Source organism: Oncorhynchus tshawytscha, linkage group LG04, assembly GCF_018296145.1.
Source record: "Oncorhynchus tshawytscha isolate Ot180627B linkage group LG04, Otsh_v2.0, whole genome shotgun sequence".
NCBI classification, from domain to species: domain Eukaryota; kingdom Metazoa; phylum Chordata; class Actinopteri; order Salmoniformes; family Salmonidae; genus Oncorhynchus; species Oncorhynchus tshawytscha.
The window spans coordinates 64067905-64086606 of record NC_056432.1 but is presented as its reverse complement, the minus strand read 5'-3'; the positions used below and the strand labels follow the sequence as shown (position 1 = coordinate 64086606).

The 18702-nt window shown below is 42.1% G+C and overlaps 1 protein-coding gene across 2 annotated transcripts in view; it reads left to right on the top strand.

Moving 5' to 3' along the window:
* LOC112249172 (ubiquitin carboxyl-terminal hydrolase 10) overlaps positions 1-18702 on the top strand; it is a 35600-nt gene that overhangs the window by 7321 nt on the left and 9577 nt on the right. Inside the window, exons 2-14 of one of the 2 annotated variants that reach the window (XM_042321052.1) lie at positions 3562-3630; positions 4116-4161; positions 4549-4608; positions 5560-6819; positions 10214-10305; positions 10428-10537; positions 10777-10835; positions 10930-11033; positions 12672-12771; positions 12978-13155; positions 14255-14420; positions 15366-15510; positions 16511-16576. In XM_042321052.1, the coding sequence (XP_042176986.1) occupies positions 3562-3630; positions 4116-4161; positions 4549-4608; positions 5560-6819; positions 10214-10305; positions 10428-10537; positions 10777-10835; positions 10930-11033; positions 12672-12771; positions 12978-13155; positions 14255-14420; positions 15366-15510; positions 16511-16576 (2455 nt within the window). The remainder of the gene's footprint in view (positions 1-3561; positions 3631-4115; positions 4162-4548; positions 4609-5559; positions 6820-10213; positions 10306-10427; positions 10538-10776; positions 10836-10929; positions 11034-12671; positions 12772-12977; positions 13156-14254; positions 14421-15365; positions 15511-16510; positions 16577-18702) is intronic. The other variant, XM_024418881.2, reaches the window with a different exon arrangement.

The following is an 18702-nucleotide window of genomic DNA, read 5'->3' as shown; positions in this document are numbered from 1 at the left end:
ACTGGGATTAGGATGACCTGCCTTCCCCATGCTGGCTATAATTATCTTTACAAAGTAGTGTATGGCTGTGGCCAGCACGTGGCTGGCTAGAGTACTATCCCACTGTTAGTGTCTGGTCTGGAGGGGGATTGCCTTGTCAGGTTTGTACCGACATTTTAACGCCTTCCCTAAAGATTCCTGTTTAGATGAACACACATTGATTGGCCGTGGTCCAGTTGGGTTACAAACTGATTGATGATGGTAGAAGGGTTTGGTGTGTGTGTGTGTGTGTGTGTGTGAGATTTGGAGATTCCTATATTTATGAGTATTTGAAACCTCAGATGTGGGTCATTGAAAATTAACAAAATGGACTTCTTATTACTGCATGGTTCTGCAAACAATAAGAATGACCACCCCACTTCCAATTATTATTATGGGGAATTTGGTTGTGTGTAGTGTGAAAAGTGTTGCCAGTACTCAACTCAATTTGCTTAATCACATTAGTGTGGGGCCTTGTGTAAAAGGTGCAGCTAGAAGGCGTAATCCCTGGACAGGGTTTGAGAGTAACCTTTTTTTGTCACTTGTCCAAAACCACATGTCACTTGTCCAAAAATAGAAAAATTGTCTTAATGCAATTTTTACATCGTTGTATGTTACAAGGAACCACTTTCCAAAATAAAATGCATTACTGTATTTTTTTTACCATAGAAAAGAAAATCAGACGGCATTGTCTGCACTCCTTATTGACGGCTGGATATCTGTCTCAAAATAAAACACTGCCCCTTTAAGGCTTTCCTGAAGGATGTTTGGCCTCCTTTTGGTAGCCTATGAATTACTGCAACATTAAAATGACAACCTTGTACTTTAGTATGTCTACAGATTAAAACACTCTGGGACAGTTCTGAGACAACAGATCCTAAATTCATAACCACTGCAGATAAATAAATAAAAAACAATGAAACTAACTTTTTTTGTAATCTTATCAGACCGTTTTGCTTAAAATGTTGATCAATTTTTATTTCTTCATATTATAAGCTCAATAAAAAAGACCATTAATTATTAAATAGTTTCAAAATGTTGGCCACCTCTTCTCGGATTCAAGGTGGGTGATGTGCACCATGCACTATCCTTCACTCTCCAGTCTTGTGACCATTTGATCTGAACAAAATGCTTTGAGTATGCCGACAGAATCAAGCCTTCAGACGTTAATGTTAGTTATCCTTCATTATATTTGTCAAACAAAGCCTATATTTATGTAATTCTCATTAAAGTTTGGCTACATTTTCTGGCGCCTCCATGTCGGCATCGGTTTGGACATGAGGCTTGTAGCCAATATGCATATCACATACACTTTGTCATGTAGGCTTTTTTTTATCTATGTGCATTATTTTTCCAATGTTGGCCAATGATCCAATTCTGATTTGGAGTAATTGTTTGATATTGTGATTTAATTTTTTTTATTGTCCAGCAAGCATTAATATCAAGCCCAGCTGGATGAACCCATGGGATTTGAGTCCAAACCAGCATACCACATAATGATACTTCACTGCCATTAACATTTTCCTTCCCCAGAACATTGTGTGAACATTTTTGAATTTGTTACATTTGGGGACATAAGATTGATCAAATAATGCATTGTAGCCAAATGTCAGCTAAATGTTCAGCAGTGCTGTTTTACTCCACTTGTGAAGAAATTACAAAAAATGGCCTACAGTACAGTTGTTTGAAGTTCATTCCCGCCTTAGAATGTGCTACATATTGGCGGAAGCCAGTGAGCCAGGTCTCTCTATTTGGCTCAGTTCTCTGGGAAGTGGGCTGCCGGGAGCCATTTTGCCATTCTAATGCTGCATGACTCGTCACTTTTCCACGTTGCCCCTTTTAGCCAAACCTATGGCGCAATCTGGGCAGACTGATAAGAAAGGCCTCTCCCAGTAGCCTCTCCAACGGGTCTGTCACAACTAGAGGTCGACCGATAATGACTTTTCAAAGCCAATACCGATTATTGGAGGACCAAAAAAGCGATACCGATTAATCGGCCGATTTTTATTTATTAAAAAAAATATATATATATAAATACAAATTGTACCAATTAGAATTATTATTATTTTTGATTTGTAATAATGGCAATTACAACAATAGTGAATGAACACTTATCTTAATTTAATATAATACATCAATAAAATCAATTTAGCCTCAAGTAAATAATGAAACATGTTCAATTTGGTTTAAATAATGCAAAAACAAAGTGTTGGAGAAGAAAGTAAAAGTGCAATATGTGCTATGTAAGAAAGCTAACGTTTCAGTTCCTTGCTCAGAACATGAGAAAATATGAAAGCTGGTGGTTCCTTTTAACATGAGTCTTCAATATTCCCAGGTAAGAAGTTTTAGGTTGTAGTTATTAAAGGAATTATAGGACTATTTCCCTCTATACCATTTGTATTTCATTAACCTTTGACTATTAGATGTTCTTATAGGCACTTCAGTATTTCCTGTGTAACAGTATAGCTTCCGTCCCTCTCCTCGCTCCTCCCTGGGCTCAAACCAGCAACACAACGACAACAGCCACCATCGAAGCAGCGTTGCCCATGCAGAGCAAGGGGAACAACTACTAGAAGGCTCAGAGCGAGTGACGTTTGAAACGCTATTAGTGCGCGCTAACTAGCTAGCCATTTCACTTCAGTTACACCAGCCTCATCTCTGGAGTTGATAGGCTTGAAGTCATAAACAGCGCAATGCTTGACACACAACGAAGAGCTGCTGGCAAAACGCACAAAGTGCTGTTTGAATGAATGTTTACGCTTCTGCCTACCACCGCTCAGTCAGATACTGAGATGCTTGTATGCTCAGTCAGATTATATGCAACGCAGGACACGCTAGATAATATCTAGTAATATCATCAACCATGTGTAGTTAACTAGTGTTTATGATTGATTTTTTTATATTTTTATAAGATAATTGTAATGCTAGCTAGCAACTTACCTTGGCTTACTGCATTCGCATTGTGGAGTGCAACGAGAGAGAGGCAGGTGGTTATAGCGTTGGACTAGTTAACTGTAAGGTTGCAAGATTGGTTCCCCGCGCTGACACAGTGAAAATCTGTCGTTCTGCCCCTGAACGAGGCAGTTAACCCACCGTTCCTAGGCCGTTATTGAAAATAAGAATGTGTTCTTAACTGACTTGCCTAGTTAAATAAAGGTATAAAAAAACGGCAAATCGGCGCCAAAAATACCAATTTCCGGTTGTTATGAAAACTTGAAATCGGCCCTAATTAATCGGTCTACCTCTAGTCACAACTGTGCCAGTTCATCAGTAAGAGGTGTACTTGTCTGTAAAATTCTCAGTAGAAAAATGGAGGACTAAAGCAGACTTTTTTCAAAGTGTATTTCTCATGGGGTCTTGGATGTTTGAGCGATATTTCACACTTATGTTTCCTACACATGTTAATATTGAAGATGCCATGTAATATATATATATATATAGTCATTTAAAGAATAATATATTGATTTTAAAAGGTTGCATGTGATTATCCTCAGTATGTTGAATCATGTGTTTTATGTAAATATATATTTTCTCTCTCTGTAGTACATCTTCGGGGAGTTCAGCCCTGATGAGATCAATCAGTTCTTCGTGACTCCACGATGTTATGTTGAGGTAAGACAATGAGTTTTGAATGAAACATTTATTCACATACGTTTACTCCAGCTCATGGCTGTTTTGACAACATATAGTCTACGGTGTTAAGTGTTGGAGTGCCGGTGGCTCTTAATGTTAACTGGGTCATTCTTAAGAATGGCCTTTTGGAAGCTCATTAACACCAAAAACCGCTGAGTTTATAGATTTAGTCCAGTGTGTGTATTTACTCTGTCATTGTCTAAAACACAGAAGACAATGGTTTATTTCTCATGTTCTCAGTTTAGTGAGTGTGAACAATATAAGACAGCACAAAATAACATGTTTTTATCACCAATACTGTCATCTACCCCCCTCCGAAGTGCACATTACACAGATGTGATTCACATCAAGCAGGAAGGCCCAGACTGACAACAGTCGTGGTCTGAGGTTAACACTGTTTGATTATTTACTTTAACTAGAAGTGTCTTTTTAATTTGTAATCTAATCTCTCTGCTCTTTGACAGCTTCCCCCCTTCAAGGACAAAGTCTCCTGCGTCAGTCAGTCTTCAGGTAAGAACGTCTACTGGATCGCTCTGATTTATTTAAGTTTGTCTTGTAGACATTCCGAACGTCATCCGCATGAGGCCGGCCAGTGCTCTCTGGGTTGACCTCACTCTTGCCCCCCACACATGATGTAATGGTTATGACCAAAGTCAAACATAAGCCCACCCGTCTGTGCTAGTTGGATCCAGACCTACCTGACTGAACTGCATGTAAGAGAGTGACTGAAGAGAGTCTGAATTGACATTGTTTTAAGATAAGATTTTACTTGTAAAAATATGTCCAAACATACCTGCAGAACAGGGATTTTGGAGCCACCAAGTTAAAGTCTGTCAAACATACCCCTCCCCTGCTCATAACACTTGATTTTTACTCTGATTTGTATGAATTATTCAGGAAGTTACTGCACTCCTGCTGTGCCTTACATTACGGAGTCTATGAGACGGCAGGTTTGCGGTGAGTTTTGGGTCCGACACTGTGCTTATTACTTGTTGCTGAAGCACTCAAACCCAGATCTTAAAAACTGGTGGCTTTCTAAACCTTGCCCCTATTTACACTCATTCTTGTCCGTACGATCTGTGAGGCTTTGCATGCTTAGATGCCGTTAAATATCTCTTCTCTATTGCATTAAACACATTGGCACCGCAGCAGTGCTTTAAGTTGACTTGTGATTGACTTGTATACCTCCTCCGTCACTTAACTGGATGGATTGAGAGAACCCTTTTTTATTGGACTTATAAGGGCATAGTAATGGTCTTATATGGAAGCTAACAATTACAATAGGTATTTTGTTTTGCTAGGGTTTATCACTCTCAATTCATCATTATGACTCTGGAATGAAATCCCTTTGGTAAAAACACTAACAAAGGACACTCTAATCCACAGAGAAGAGCAAATCTCGACCGTACTCTAACCATACCTTACATTCCCCCTTAGGGTTTCCGGTGTCTGGTTTGTATGGATGACCAGTTGTGTCTTATATAGCCTGGCCTTGCCATTTTCAGTGTTGGGATGATCTGAATTTACTAACGTTTTCCTCATGTTCACCTTCAGCTGTTTCTCTCACTGCCTATCTTTCAATTTGAAATGTTAGAAACTTGTTAAATCTAAACGATATTGAACTTACTCTCTTCATTGCTTGATACTTTTTATTTGTGTAGTACTCAAGGTCAGTGTTTGATATATTCAATTGAGTTTGTGGCAGTTAATAAAGTTGTAAATTGTTGTGTATTTCATGATGCCAATTTTGTTTTGGATGCCAGATATTGGCCAAGTAGTAATGATGAATAATTGGTCAAAACAGTATTTTGTGTTGTGTAAACCTTATGAACCTTTGTCTTCAGGGCAGAACTGTAGTGCCGAACAGAACTTATGTTCCCAAGCTGACTGACATATCCTCCTCTGCAGGCGAAGACTACCAGCGCATAGAGTTTGGTGTGGACGAGGTGATGGACTTGGAGCCTGTGGGAGTGAAGGATCCTCTCTTCAAGGTGTCCAGCACTCTGAACCCCCAGGCTCCAGAGTTCATCCTTGGATGCCAGCCATCTCAGAAGGTCCCGCAGACAGCCACAGCCCTCTCTCTGGCAGCAGACGTCCCAGACGGAGCACAATACAACTCACTGGACGAACCCGACGGCCCGGACGGACCTGATGGCCCAGACTCTGAGCCCTCTGCCATGGACGGCAACCAGAACTGCCAGGATGGGGACGGGGGCCCGGGCAGCCTGGGCCAGCGGGAGAGGAAGAAAAAGAAAAAGCGCCCGCCAGGATACTACAACTACTTGGAGGGCTCAGGTCCCAATAGCGGTGGCATGGGAGTGGACGGGCCTCCTGGAAAGGGGTTGGTGAATGGACATGTTCTTAGCGGCCCTCACCTCGGTTCGCAGGACATGGTTGGTAAGGGGTTGTCAGGGGGTGGACTTTCCACCTCAGCCCCTGTCGCTACGGCAGCAGCGAATCAGAGGACTTGTGATAGCCCTGATGAATCGTCTTTAGACTTCACGAGTGGAGCTGCCTCTTTATCAGATGGTAAAGACGCGGCCTCCTCCTCTTCTTCCTCCTCCTCTCAGAGCAGTGGGGTGGCAGAGGGAGGCAGAACTGCAAAGCAGCAGCCTGAGAACATGGCTCCAGAGAGCCCTGAACTGCTGGGCAGCGGTGGGCACAGCCCCTGCCCCACCTCCCCTCCTCCCCCCTCGGTTGCTGTGGCCAGCCCTCCTGCCACCATTGCTACTGCTACTACTGAAGAAGAAGAGGAGGAGACTAGGGACAGTGGGGTGGCTAATGGGCTGGCTGAGCCCCATGCTGGCATCAGTGCAGACAGACACAAGGAGGCCTCTGAGATGTTGGAACAGCCCCAGCAGCAGTCCCCAGCTCCCTCAGTGGAGCCTGCTTCCTCCCCAGACTCTGAGGCCCAGCCGGCGGTGGCAGAGCAGCCTAAGTCGTCTGCCCCTCCGGCTGCGCCCGCTGCTAACCCCCTCAAATCCTGGGCTAGCCTCTTCCACAACTCCAAGCCTCTGCCTGGAAGCCCTCAGGCCTATGTGGAGGTGAAGAATGTGGTGGAGGTCGTGGCTCCCTCCTTGGCTGCTGTGGAGCAGCATGAGAAGGCTGGGGAGGTGAAGGAAAGCCCTGTCCATGTATCAGAGGATCCCATGGCCCCTAAACTTGCAGGTAGTGTACTCACAGACAGCCCCACAGTGTGAGGAAGTAGAGCTCACCGGTTAACCCTTATTTCCTTTGGAGTGTGTTAGGGCTGTCCCGACCACAATTTATATATATATATATTTATATATATATATATAAATAAATAAATAAATAATTAATCATGGTTGACCGAAAGTCATGTTCTTTCAACCGATCGATTGGTCTACATTTTTAAAGTTTATTTTTCCATATATAGACACACCCTGTGTGTTTTAATAAAAGTATCTATATATGCATTGAGTTTATCTGATGCTTTAAGCTCACTGTTTGATTAAATAAAACACATGGCCTCAGGGAGTCAGAAGACAAAAATCTTAACCTGTCCTGAACATCCTCCCCCTGCTCCCACTGGCTTTTGCAGATTCTGCCATTACTCTCCTGAAGATGCAAGCAATAGGCTACATAAGGTGTTTCGGCAACCTTTCTCATGTGGAATGCCAATTTATTTTTGTGGAACAGTTTTGTTTAATTTAGAATAATATCTTCGGTTCTCAAAATCCTTGTCATGTGGTTAATCAAAAATCAAAATGATACAAACCTAAAAGTAACTATGTAAAAATAGCCTATAAAGCCAACAAATGAAAACAATGCATCCAACAGGTAGTAGATATCCTGATTTTAAATCACGTTGTCTACGCATGGCCTGTCTGTAATGAACTTGAAATGTTGTATCAGCCTGAAGCTCCTTGCAACATTGTATAAAATATTCTGGGCCCTCAGTTTCCCTTGCCAGTGAACTCTGGACACACAGCTGTAGGCTATTTGTGCTAGGGATAGGAAGTAATCAGGTAGGCCTATTTTATGACGGATCAGAGTATGACATTTATCATTTTTCAAATACATTGACAATGGTTTCTCATTCTCAATGGATGTAAAAACAGACTCTGTTTGCTTGCTGTTTGAAATGAAGAAAACATTACTTTGAGAAGCTCCACGACTCATTAGTGGTGGTGCGTTAAGAAAATCAGAAATACTATCAGATCCCCAAATGGGCACATTTATATTCCTACATTTGCGCACAGGCCAGGTAGCCTATAGGCCTACTTCTATGCGTAATCAGGTGCGCATCCTTTCTCAACATTGACAGGAGCGCTCCAAACAAAAGACAATGACTAAATTGACAACTCGTAAATGGAATAAAATAAACCAAAACTTGTTTCTCACAGGTGTAGCATAGGTTGTGCGCTCTGCAAATAACATGTCCACTCTGACAGTGAAAACAGTAAAAGACTGGAATAATAATAATAATATTGAATGCATCAAGACTTTACTGTAACCAAACAAACATTATAGATTAGGAATTAGCCGTGTGTGTACTACTGGTGATATATGTAATGGGGAATTGATAGACACTAACAATCAAAAGCAAACAATTCACACAATAAAGTTATGAAACAATGAATGTGCACAAATTACCGGGAGAGAGCGCATTATGGAGAGAGACGTGCATTGTGCAGCCACACTCGCCTTCTTGGACTGTGCCATTCCCGCGGCATCCGCAATGGATTAGTTCACTGAGATGGCCGCGAATAAGACGGGTGTCTCGTGTGGCATATATTTGCTACTGCTCTAAAACAAATCTCGGTTGTCCAACAGCCTATTCACCAGTCGAGTAATTGTGGTCAGTCCTAGAGTGTGTTGACAAAATTATACCCATTGATTATTATAATAGTAATTCATTTGTGCACATTAAATGTTCTGTATGCATGTGCTGAAGTACACCCTACCGTCCACTTGGTGTCAACATTGGGACATTTAGTTAGACTGATACACATGAGCACCAGATGGTGCTAACACTCAATGCTTGGGAAGGCCCAGATTGCTATGACACATCTCCATGATATGCTTTACCTCACCACCCTATTTTCCCCAATAATTCTCCAATGAATAGAGCTGGGGAATGAATGTCAGGCCATGTGACCCCAGGGAGACTCATGTGGCCTTGCTGGCGTCAGAGTCATTGTATATAGCAGTAATACTAATACATGTTGAAGGCCTCTATTCCAAACTGCATTCATGAGAATACAGGCAGAGGGTGGGCTGGAGCTACTGCTTTACCAATAATGTATGAGCAGCACTAATTAATTCCATTACCATGACATCAACCTTATGGATTTTCAGATGCAGTAGACTAGAGCAGGATAGATCTCACCCCTTTCTCCTAACACACACACAGAATATAAAATAAAATTCTAAGGTTGCATAATGAGTTGATCTTGTAAGCTGCCTAATTAAAGGGGATATGTAGGATCATATCCTGATTACTCACTTCCCAACAACAGCCTCCAGGTGTTGGGACCACACAGGGTACACTGGCGGTTTTAAACAGCCTGTGACAGGGAGGATTGCCATGTCTGGGTAATGTGTGGTTATTGTCTTGATGGGATTATTGCTTGTCTCACTCAGTGCTATGACCCTGGGATTCCTCAGGCCTCATGGATATAGTCCTGTGTCTGGAGGAAATATACAGAGAGGCCTTATCTCAGTGGGTTACTTAAGCCTCCTTGTAAATTGTGGTTGACACTAGATTTTTGTCATCCTTTTAGTAAACTTGATTTTCATCTATTCGGCACCCGTATGAAGTATTTATGAGAGAGAGGGGTTATGGGCAGCCTAATGTGCTTCTGTCTAGATAAACCTGATGGTTTCCTGTGCTCAACGGCTGTAAATAATTCAACCAGGCTCCACGTGGTTTCCTTCACTGTCCAGTAGAAAAGCTTATTTTGTACCCACAATACAGTGCTCAGACTTTCACGCTTCTGTCAGGAAATTAACAGGAAGCTATTTATAGGACCCTGGTGTCACCGCTACCACGTCTCATTTTGATTACAACCCCGTATACTATCTTATCTCTGGACCTGATTTTATCTGGAGTGTGCATTTACTGTTTTGCCAAACTATATTTCTCTTCTCCTGGAATGACCTGTTTCATTTTTAGCAAACCTGTTATCTATAAAAACAATGTTTCTGTAATTTGGAGGTTGTTCATAATATGCTATGTATGTAGGCGGAACTATCAAAAAAAATTGGCGATTTATAACCCATTGTTTTCAAATTGTGATTATGTACTATTGTTTTATTATATTTTCTTTGTTGGAATGTCTGTCCACGTTACCATGGAAGCTGTGTTGCCAGTGACAGTCTTCCTTCCTAGGCGTGGCACAGTATCTCCTTGTTCTGACAAACCAGCCTTGTGTGCCACTGTCATGATGCAGAGTTGGTAGAAGGGACACAGTCTATATAGCACAGTATGGAGTGTATATATATATATTTTTTTTGCCTGAGGTTTACAAACTAACTTTTTGTTTGATTTAGTAAGGGATTTGTGTTCAAAATCATGTGCACTTGTTTGAATCCCCAGAACTAATTGAGAATGTGAAGTTGATACACAAACCAGTGTCTTTGCAACCAAGAGGACTGATCAACAGGGGAAACTGGTGCTATATCAACGCTGTATCCTTTTCTCAGCTGCATGCGAAATACTTTAATCACACCATGTCATAAACAGAGTTACATTAAATGTCTGTATTTCGTGTTCCAATGAGGTGATTTTACCCTTGACTGCCACCCCCAAGACATTGCAGGCCCTGATTGCTTGCCCCCCCATGTATCACCTGTTTAAGTCCATTCCCCTGTTCAATGACACCCAGAGACCCTGTACTTCCACACCCATGATGGACAACTTGTAAGTAGCCTCTCTCCCTGGGAGCTGACTGGCTGTTTTTTAAAATTCAGATCTCACAATCAATGGAGGTCTTGTTTGTGTGCAAATAAGCAGCGATGACAAATTCCTGCCTGAGCTAAATTGGTAAAACTGTGTTACGGGTATTGAGAGTAGGTGTTAAATGTGTGCTCACTGCATTGGGTTGGGTGTGTACTTCCTTTGCTAATTACAACTCCCTGACCTTGTTCCACTCCCTCCAGTGTAAGGCTTGTCAATGAGTTCAACAATATGCCTGTGCCATCCAAAGCCAAGCAGCAAGGTAAGCTGTCTGTCAGCATCTTCTAAAAGAGCTGGAGTTTCTTTTATTTCCTGTTGATGTTCATTTGATGTGTTCCTTGTTGCTTTTTCCGTAGCTGCTGGTGAAAAGATAATAAAAGACATTCGACCAGGTGCTCCTTTTGAACCCAACTACATCTACAGACTCCTCACCCTCATCAAGTCGAGTCTCTCGGAGAAGGTAAAACCATTGGGCATCCAGTGTATTGATTTCATTTGAATGTTTTAGAGCGGAATATCGTAACAATCTTTTTTATGTCTGCTTGTCATGTTTTCCTTTGCTCCCATTTACACACACACACACCAAGCCCCTCCCTCAGCCACTCACAACAACAAAGATGAGAGATCACTTCCTCTCTTGACAAGTGGCTTCAACTTCCATTTGTGGTTTGGTCCAAAGAAGGGGTCATATGGACACTGAAACACATTGCGACATTATTTTACTGTATTAGAGGAAGTCAACCTTTCTAACGATTCCCTTTTTCTGTCAACTCAAGTTGCTCGCAGAGCGGACACTACTAAAACAGGAATATCAATGATCATTGGTTCTGGAAAATTAATGCTCAGCATATTAGCCGAAGACTGTTATACTAGCTGTCTATTCTGTGTTTTATAAATGTGCAATAAGCATAAAACACAAATATAAGGAATTATGAGAAATAAGGTTGGCTGCATGATTTCAACATCTGAACCAAGTGGACCGGCTTGCATGCTTTTCAGACAGCTGGAGACAGACAAAATGGTGTGTTCATAACAATTTAACTGTTTTACCTTGTTAGCCTGCAAATAGGCCCAAGTTGGCTAAACTTGAAATCTAAAGATTAGCTGGCTACTCACTAGCGCTTTTGCTTGACTGATTGAGACCTGTGTTCATTTTCTATAATGCTTGCTACAAGTTCGTCATTATTATTGAATGTGCATTATACATGGTTCTGGTTAAATTTGTAACACAGGTTATTTTCATAGACTTAAAGCCAGATCAGTGATTATTGCAACAAACAACAACAAAAAGCAGATCAAACCATTTTGATAAAATAATTCATTAGTGGGTCTTAGCCTTGTGGAAGGCTTATATATTTAGTGTAGGTATAATTTTACAAGCCCTGGATTAGATTATTGCAGACTGTTTGCACTGAATGCAGTGCATTTGACCTTTTAATTGTACAACAAAGCAAATGAAAGGAAACTATATTGAGATGTATATCTTGAATTGCCGAGAAGTTTTTAAAATAATAATCTAAAGGTGATTATTTATTTTTTTTAGGCCGTATCGCCCGGCCTTACTATCAATAACATCAATAAAAAAGAATTTGTTCTTTACATTTCAGCTGGGTTTTTATTTAGAATGTTGAACCATCCAGACATTCCACACTTTCAGGTGTTCAGGGACTTGGAGCAAATAAACTGAAACACTTTGTATCACCTGTTTCCTGACATTGGTTTTATGTAAAATTCCACATTCTCATCAGTACACTTGAGTCTATGCACCAGAGACATTCAGTCTGTACCTGTCTGATGGTACAGTACATGGATACATGTACAAATATCCATCTGTTGGTGCATGAGACATGCTGACTCATTACTGATTTCATAACCAGATAAGGTGCAATTAAAAAAGCCATTCCAAATGGAATGAGGTAGTTAGCTCCTGACTCAGGCATTCCCTATGTGGTTTAGATTGTATCTCACCTGTCCTGTCCTGAAGCTCAGTAACAGTGGACAGGACCTGTGTCTGCTGAGTCAGTGGTGTTGCATTAGAGCGCAGGCTCTCTTGGCACCGGGGTCTCATTAGTGCTGATGGTTGTGCATTCTCTGTCAGGGTCGACAGGAGGATGCAGAGGAGTACCTGGGTTTCACCCTCAACGGACTGCATGAGGAGATGCTGGCTTTGAAAAAGCTAATCTCCCCTCAGGAAGAGAGTAAGTAGTGCAGTGGTCTAAATCTGATGCATGAGGTCATACGGTTATCTGTTTACACGTACTCTCTGCTTCTGAACTGATCTAGTCCCTGTTCATTTCACATAATTTCCTTATGTTCTTTGGCCTCACTGCTCAAGGTGTATCTGCTCTATGATTGCCATTGGCTGTGGTTCTAAATCGGTTGTCTCTTCTCCTGTCTTGATCAGAAGCCCCCACACCCAACGGCCCAGAGTCCCAGTCAGGTGTGGATGATGCTGCTGCTGATAAGGAGGAGGGGAGCGAGGACGAATGGGAGCAAGTGGGCCCCCGAAACAAGACCTCCATTACCCGTCAAGCTGACTTTGTCCGCACCCCTATCACTGACATATTCGGAGGGCACATCCGGTAGGGTAACACCGATGACTTGTGTTGACTTGTGAGGTGTCAGGAAACTCACATATAGTTTCTTTACATGTGAGGTGTTGCTTATAATGGAAACTTATTGTTGTTCACGAAGATATAGTCAAGTCAATGTTTTGGTGTACCCAAAGCCTTTACTACTTCACTAGACACCTGACTTCTCCCAAATGAAGCCAGAGTGATGGTCAGCCGCTGAGTTTCTTTTCTCCCTGCCCAGAGCTTATTTTTCTTAAAGCCCAGCAGTAGAACTGTGGCACCAGTGATGTCCTTGCCCTTCTTTTTATTGGCTGTGGCACAGTTGCCTGGTATAACAGGAGAACTGAGAGAGTATAGTGCCATCTTTATCTGGGCCCTCTTGGGCTGGTTGCCTTGGCACTGCCTCTGGCCCCCAGAATGCCATCCCAAACAGGCCTGCCACCAGCTGGCTCGGGGCTTTCTCTGCTCCAGAAGTTCTCTTTGGAATAACAGCCATTGTGGCCCGGCCTGTGGTTGGTGGCCTGGACAGCCAGGTGTGGGGGGGAACACTCGCAAAGAAAGAATCACAAAACAACTTTGAAAGTGTAGGACCTATGAGGGTGTGACTGGGCCAAATGACGTGCTCTCTGAGGTTCTGTTATGGCACACGCCTGGCCTGACTGGGTTACAGATCACTTCAGAGGATAATTTTTCCCCGAATCAGTAGTAAATGGAACATAAGGGCAGATCTTCAGGAAGGTCTGGGTTGAACTATGCATACCCAGCTACAGTCACGTTTTCAGCTACTCGAGCCTGGGTAATTGGTTTGGCTGAGAGGAATCATTGGAGCAAGTTTGAAATTATTTTCACCATTTTAAAGAGATTATATGAATGTTGGTGTTTTTACCATTTGAACATTTTGGATCAGTTTCTGCCAAGGAGAGGAGATGATTCATGAAGGTGTTGTTTGGAGAGATGTGTAGAGAGAATCACTAGTATGACCCATCCACTTTCCTTCAAAGCTGTGATGCTGTTTTCTGAGGTCAAGATGTCGTTGAGACACACTCAAAACCCATTACTGTATTTCATTGTCTGAAGTGAGGTATATTTGTCTTTCTGTCCTATGCAGGTCGGTGGTGTACCAGCAGAACTCTAAGGAGTCAGCCACCCTGCAGCCCTTCTTCACCCTGCAGCTGGACATCCAGTCAGAGAAGATCCGCACCGTTCAGGAGGCCCTGGAGACCCTGGTGGCACGGGAGTCAGTTCAGGGCTACACCACTAAAACCAAGCAGGAGGTAAGGATCTTACACACAGTACACCTATGCTATTACTAAACAATTACAAGTCTTGGATGTGTTTGCATATCGGTCATTCTGATTTCATGCTCAGTTGCTTGGTTTTTTTCCCCCAACATGGAATTAGTTAAAGTATGTTGATCCAAACTTGAATGCTGCTTTGAAAACCTCAATTGATTTTCGTTGTTTTTCTTCTGCAATCTGAAACAAGGATGTGGGAATGTTGGCAGTTAAAAGTAAAAAAAATGTAATGTAGTTTTTAGACAGTGAGAATATTTGTTACTGTGGTGTCTCGTTTCTTTCAATGGAGTATTTGGGATGCTCAGCAGCACTCTCTAGTACACAATGCACTCTCCCCTTGATGGGCCCCTTCTAATGGGCTGAAGTTGTCAGACTCTAACAGATAGTCTTCCCATTGGCCTTGTTTCTCTTAACAGACTGAGGGCTGTGTTGTGCGTGTGGACTCTAAAGCATTGTTTATGCTTCATGTCCTCTCTGGCTGCGTTGCCTGGTGAAAACACATTGTTTTAAATCCACAGTATATGAAGACAAATGTGCCTTGCCTGCTTCCTCTATATGGAGACAAATCTGGTGAGGGCATCATCTGTTGGACAGCTGTGTTGTTTACCAACCCCATCAGCTTTTATTTTACAAGACAGTTGTTACAGTACCTTGATATCGTTTTAGAAGTAGCTGGTAGTTGGGGGTCACAGTCTGGTTCTGACAGTGAAGGTGTAAAACCCCAGTGATTCACAAGTGACTAGATCAAAGCTCACAGCGGGCTCTTAGTGTAGGCCTATGTGACAGTGTGTGCTGGTTTTGTTCAGAGTCTAATCCCTGAGTAAATTGGGAGATCCTGTTCTGGTTTATATTAGCTGTTTGATGTGGTGCCACTGTGTCCAATAGTCCACTGGCTCAGTTTGATAATCTCTCTTGTGTTTGCAGATTGAGATCAGCCGGAGAGTGACCCTAGAGGAGCTCCCTCCAGTGCTAGTGCTCCATCTCAAGAGATTTGTGTTTGAGAAGACTGGAGGCTGTCAGAAACTGATCAAGAACATTGATTACCCTGTAGACCTGGAGATCAGCAAAGGTACGTGAATCACAGAAACGCTTCCACAAACCATTGGGTGAAGTCCCCACACGCATGCCCCAATTATTAAATTAACTCAATTGAATGTGTGTTAAGCTCTCTGAATCCTGGGTGAGAAAGATAATCATTCATAACACACTTCTCACACAGTCAGCATCTGATCATATTCCAGTACGGACTAGTCTTTCCACAGTCTGGGTCCTAGTTAGACAGACACACAGGTGTAGCTCACTTGTCCGACATCACTTAAACGAGGGTGCCGGCAAAATGCTGGGAGGTCACCATCAGTAGCAGGGAGAGATGATTTGTTGGTCGACCTCATACTGTTAAAGGCCTCCTCATCCAGCCCCAACACCCGACCTCACACAGCTTTACAACTCATCAGTCCTGAGCTGGCCAGCCAGCCTACCTATGTTTACTGCTCTGCTCAGCCTACTCTACAAGCCCTGAACCAGCAGCACACAGAGGAAATATTTAGAGACCCCCCCCACACACACACACACACACAAAAAAAAAATAATGATTTCCTCTGCCAGGTAGGTCAACATGTCCATAATATCTGAGGGAGTCTCTGTATCCATCTCTCCCATATGGGATTTCTGTAACTAGTCCTAAAAGGCACGTCTTCCAAATCCCCACAGACAAAGTCCCAGCAGCTTGAGGATATTAGTACTGTAGATTTACAGAATAAGCATCAGAATGTGGAGAGAATCCCTGGCTCGTTCCAATGTAAACTGGGTCCAGTGTGTTGGGTCTCCTGCGGTGTATAAATTATAGAAAGTAGGCTACATTTTATTTTGGTTTGGCATGAGCAGCATTCTGCGTACGATTTACCAAATGCTACACTGGTGTGTTTTTAAAGCCACCTTTTATTTAGACGGGCTGGCTTTCATGGCACACAGACCCAAATAACTATAATTGATGGTGCTCTGAGGGATATCTTATACATTTTGTTTCTCTCTGTGATGTGGCTGTACTTTATTAATGTGTCTCTTCTCAGATCTCCTCTCTTCAGGGGTGCGGAGCAAAATTTTCAAAGGCCAAAGAACCTACAGGCTCTTTGCAGGTATGTTTATCGATTTATGATCAACTACACACATCTCCTACACCCACAGTATTACACAAACGGTCATAATCATTCAATTATATGCAGTAATAGGGCATTGGCCCTATGCTACAGGCAACAACATATATAGTCAAGCATAAGATGTATTCAAACATTAAGTTCAATCGTTCATAGGACTCTCTTTCGATGTGCTCAGACTCGCACTGAGGTTTCCTTTAGAGGTCGACCTAATTATGATTTTTGAACACTGATACCGATTTATTGGATAACCAAAAAAGCCGATACCGATTAATCGGCCAATTTTGTGTGTGCGTGCAGTTGGAGTAACTAAAACTTGTTTTTCAACCACTCCACAAATTTATTGTTAACAAACTATAGTTTTGGCAAGTTAGTTAGGACATCTACTTTGTGCATGACACAAGTCATTTTTCCAACAATTGTTTACAGACAGATTATTTCACTTATTATTCACTGTATCACAATTCCAGTGGGTCTGACGTTTACATACACTAAGTTGACTGTGCCTTTAATGAAATCGCTGTGTCAGATTTCAAAAAGCAAACCATGCAATATTCTGAGTACGGCGCTCGGATACCCAACAAGCTAAAAATATATATTGTGCAGTCAACAGAAGTCAGAAATAACATTGAATATTCACTTACCTTTCTTACCTTATCTTCATCAGAATGCACTCCCAGGAATCCCAGTTCCACAATAAATGTTTGTTTTGTTCGATAATGTCCATCATTTATGTCCAAATAGCTACTTTTGTTAGCGTGTTTTGTAAACAAATCCAAAATCACGAAGCGCGTTTACTAGGAGCAGACAAAACGTCAATAAGTTCCGTTACAGTCCTTAGAAACATGTAAAACGATGTATAGAATCAATCTTTAGGATGTTTTTAACATAAATCTTCAATAACGTTCCAACCGGAAAATTCCTTTGTCTTCAGAAAAGCAATGGAACGGGAGCTACCTCTCTCATGAACGAGCGTCACGAGTTTGTGGTACTCTGCCAGACCACTGACTCAGAGCCCTTATGAGCCCCTCCTTTACAGTAGAAGCCTCAAACAAGTTTCTAAAGATGGTTGACATCTAGTGGAAGCCTTAGGAAGTGCCACATGACCAATATCCCACTGTATCTTCAATAGGGAATGAGTTGAAAATCGACCAACCTCAGATTTCCCACTTCCTGGTTGGATTTTTTTCTCAGGTTTTTGCCTGCCATATGAGTTCTGTTATACTGTTATACATCATTCAAACAGTTTTAGAAACTTCAGAGTGTTTTCTATCCAAATATACTAATAAAATGCATATATTAGCAACTGGGACTGAGTAGCAGGCAGTTTACTCTGGGCACCTTTTTCATCCAAGCTACTCAATACTGCCCCCAGCCACAAGAAGTTAAACAGCTTGTAAAATTCCAGAAAATGTCATGGCTTTATAAACTTCTGAAGCTTCTGCTAACTGACATAATTTGAGTCAATTATATGTCTATTTGTGGATGTATTGCAAGACCTACCTTCAAACTCAGTGCCTATTTGCTTAACATCATGGGAATATCAAAATACTCCAGACAATAAATTGTAGACCAAGTCTGGTTCATCATTTGGAGCAATTTCCAAATGCATGAAGGTACCACGTTCATCTGTAAAAACAATAGTATGCAAGTATAAACACCATGGGACCACGCAGCCGTCAAACTGCTCAGGAAGGAGGCACATTCTGTCTCCAAGAGATGAATGTACTTTAGTGCGAAAGTGCAAATCAATCCCAGAACAACAGAAAAGGACCTTGTGAAGATGCTGGAGGAAACAGGTACAAGGTATCTATATCCACAGTAAAACGAGTCCTATATTGACATAACCTGAAAGGCTGCTCAGCAAGGAAGAAGCCACTGCTCCAAAACCGCCATTAAAAAAAAGTCAGGCTACGGTTTGCAACTGCACATGGGGACGAAGATTGTACATTTTGGAGAAATGTCCTATGGTCTGATGAAACAAAAATAGAACTGTTTGTCCATAATGACCATCGTTGTGTTTGGAGTAAAAAGGGGGAGGCTTGCAAGCCGAAGAACACCATCCCAACCGTGAAGCACGGGGGTGGCAGCATCATGTTGTGGGGTGC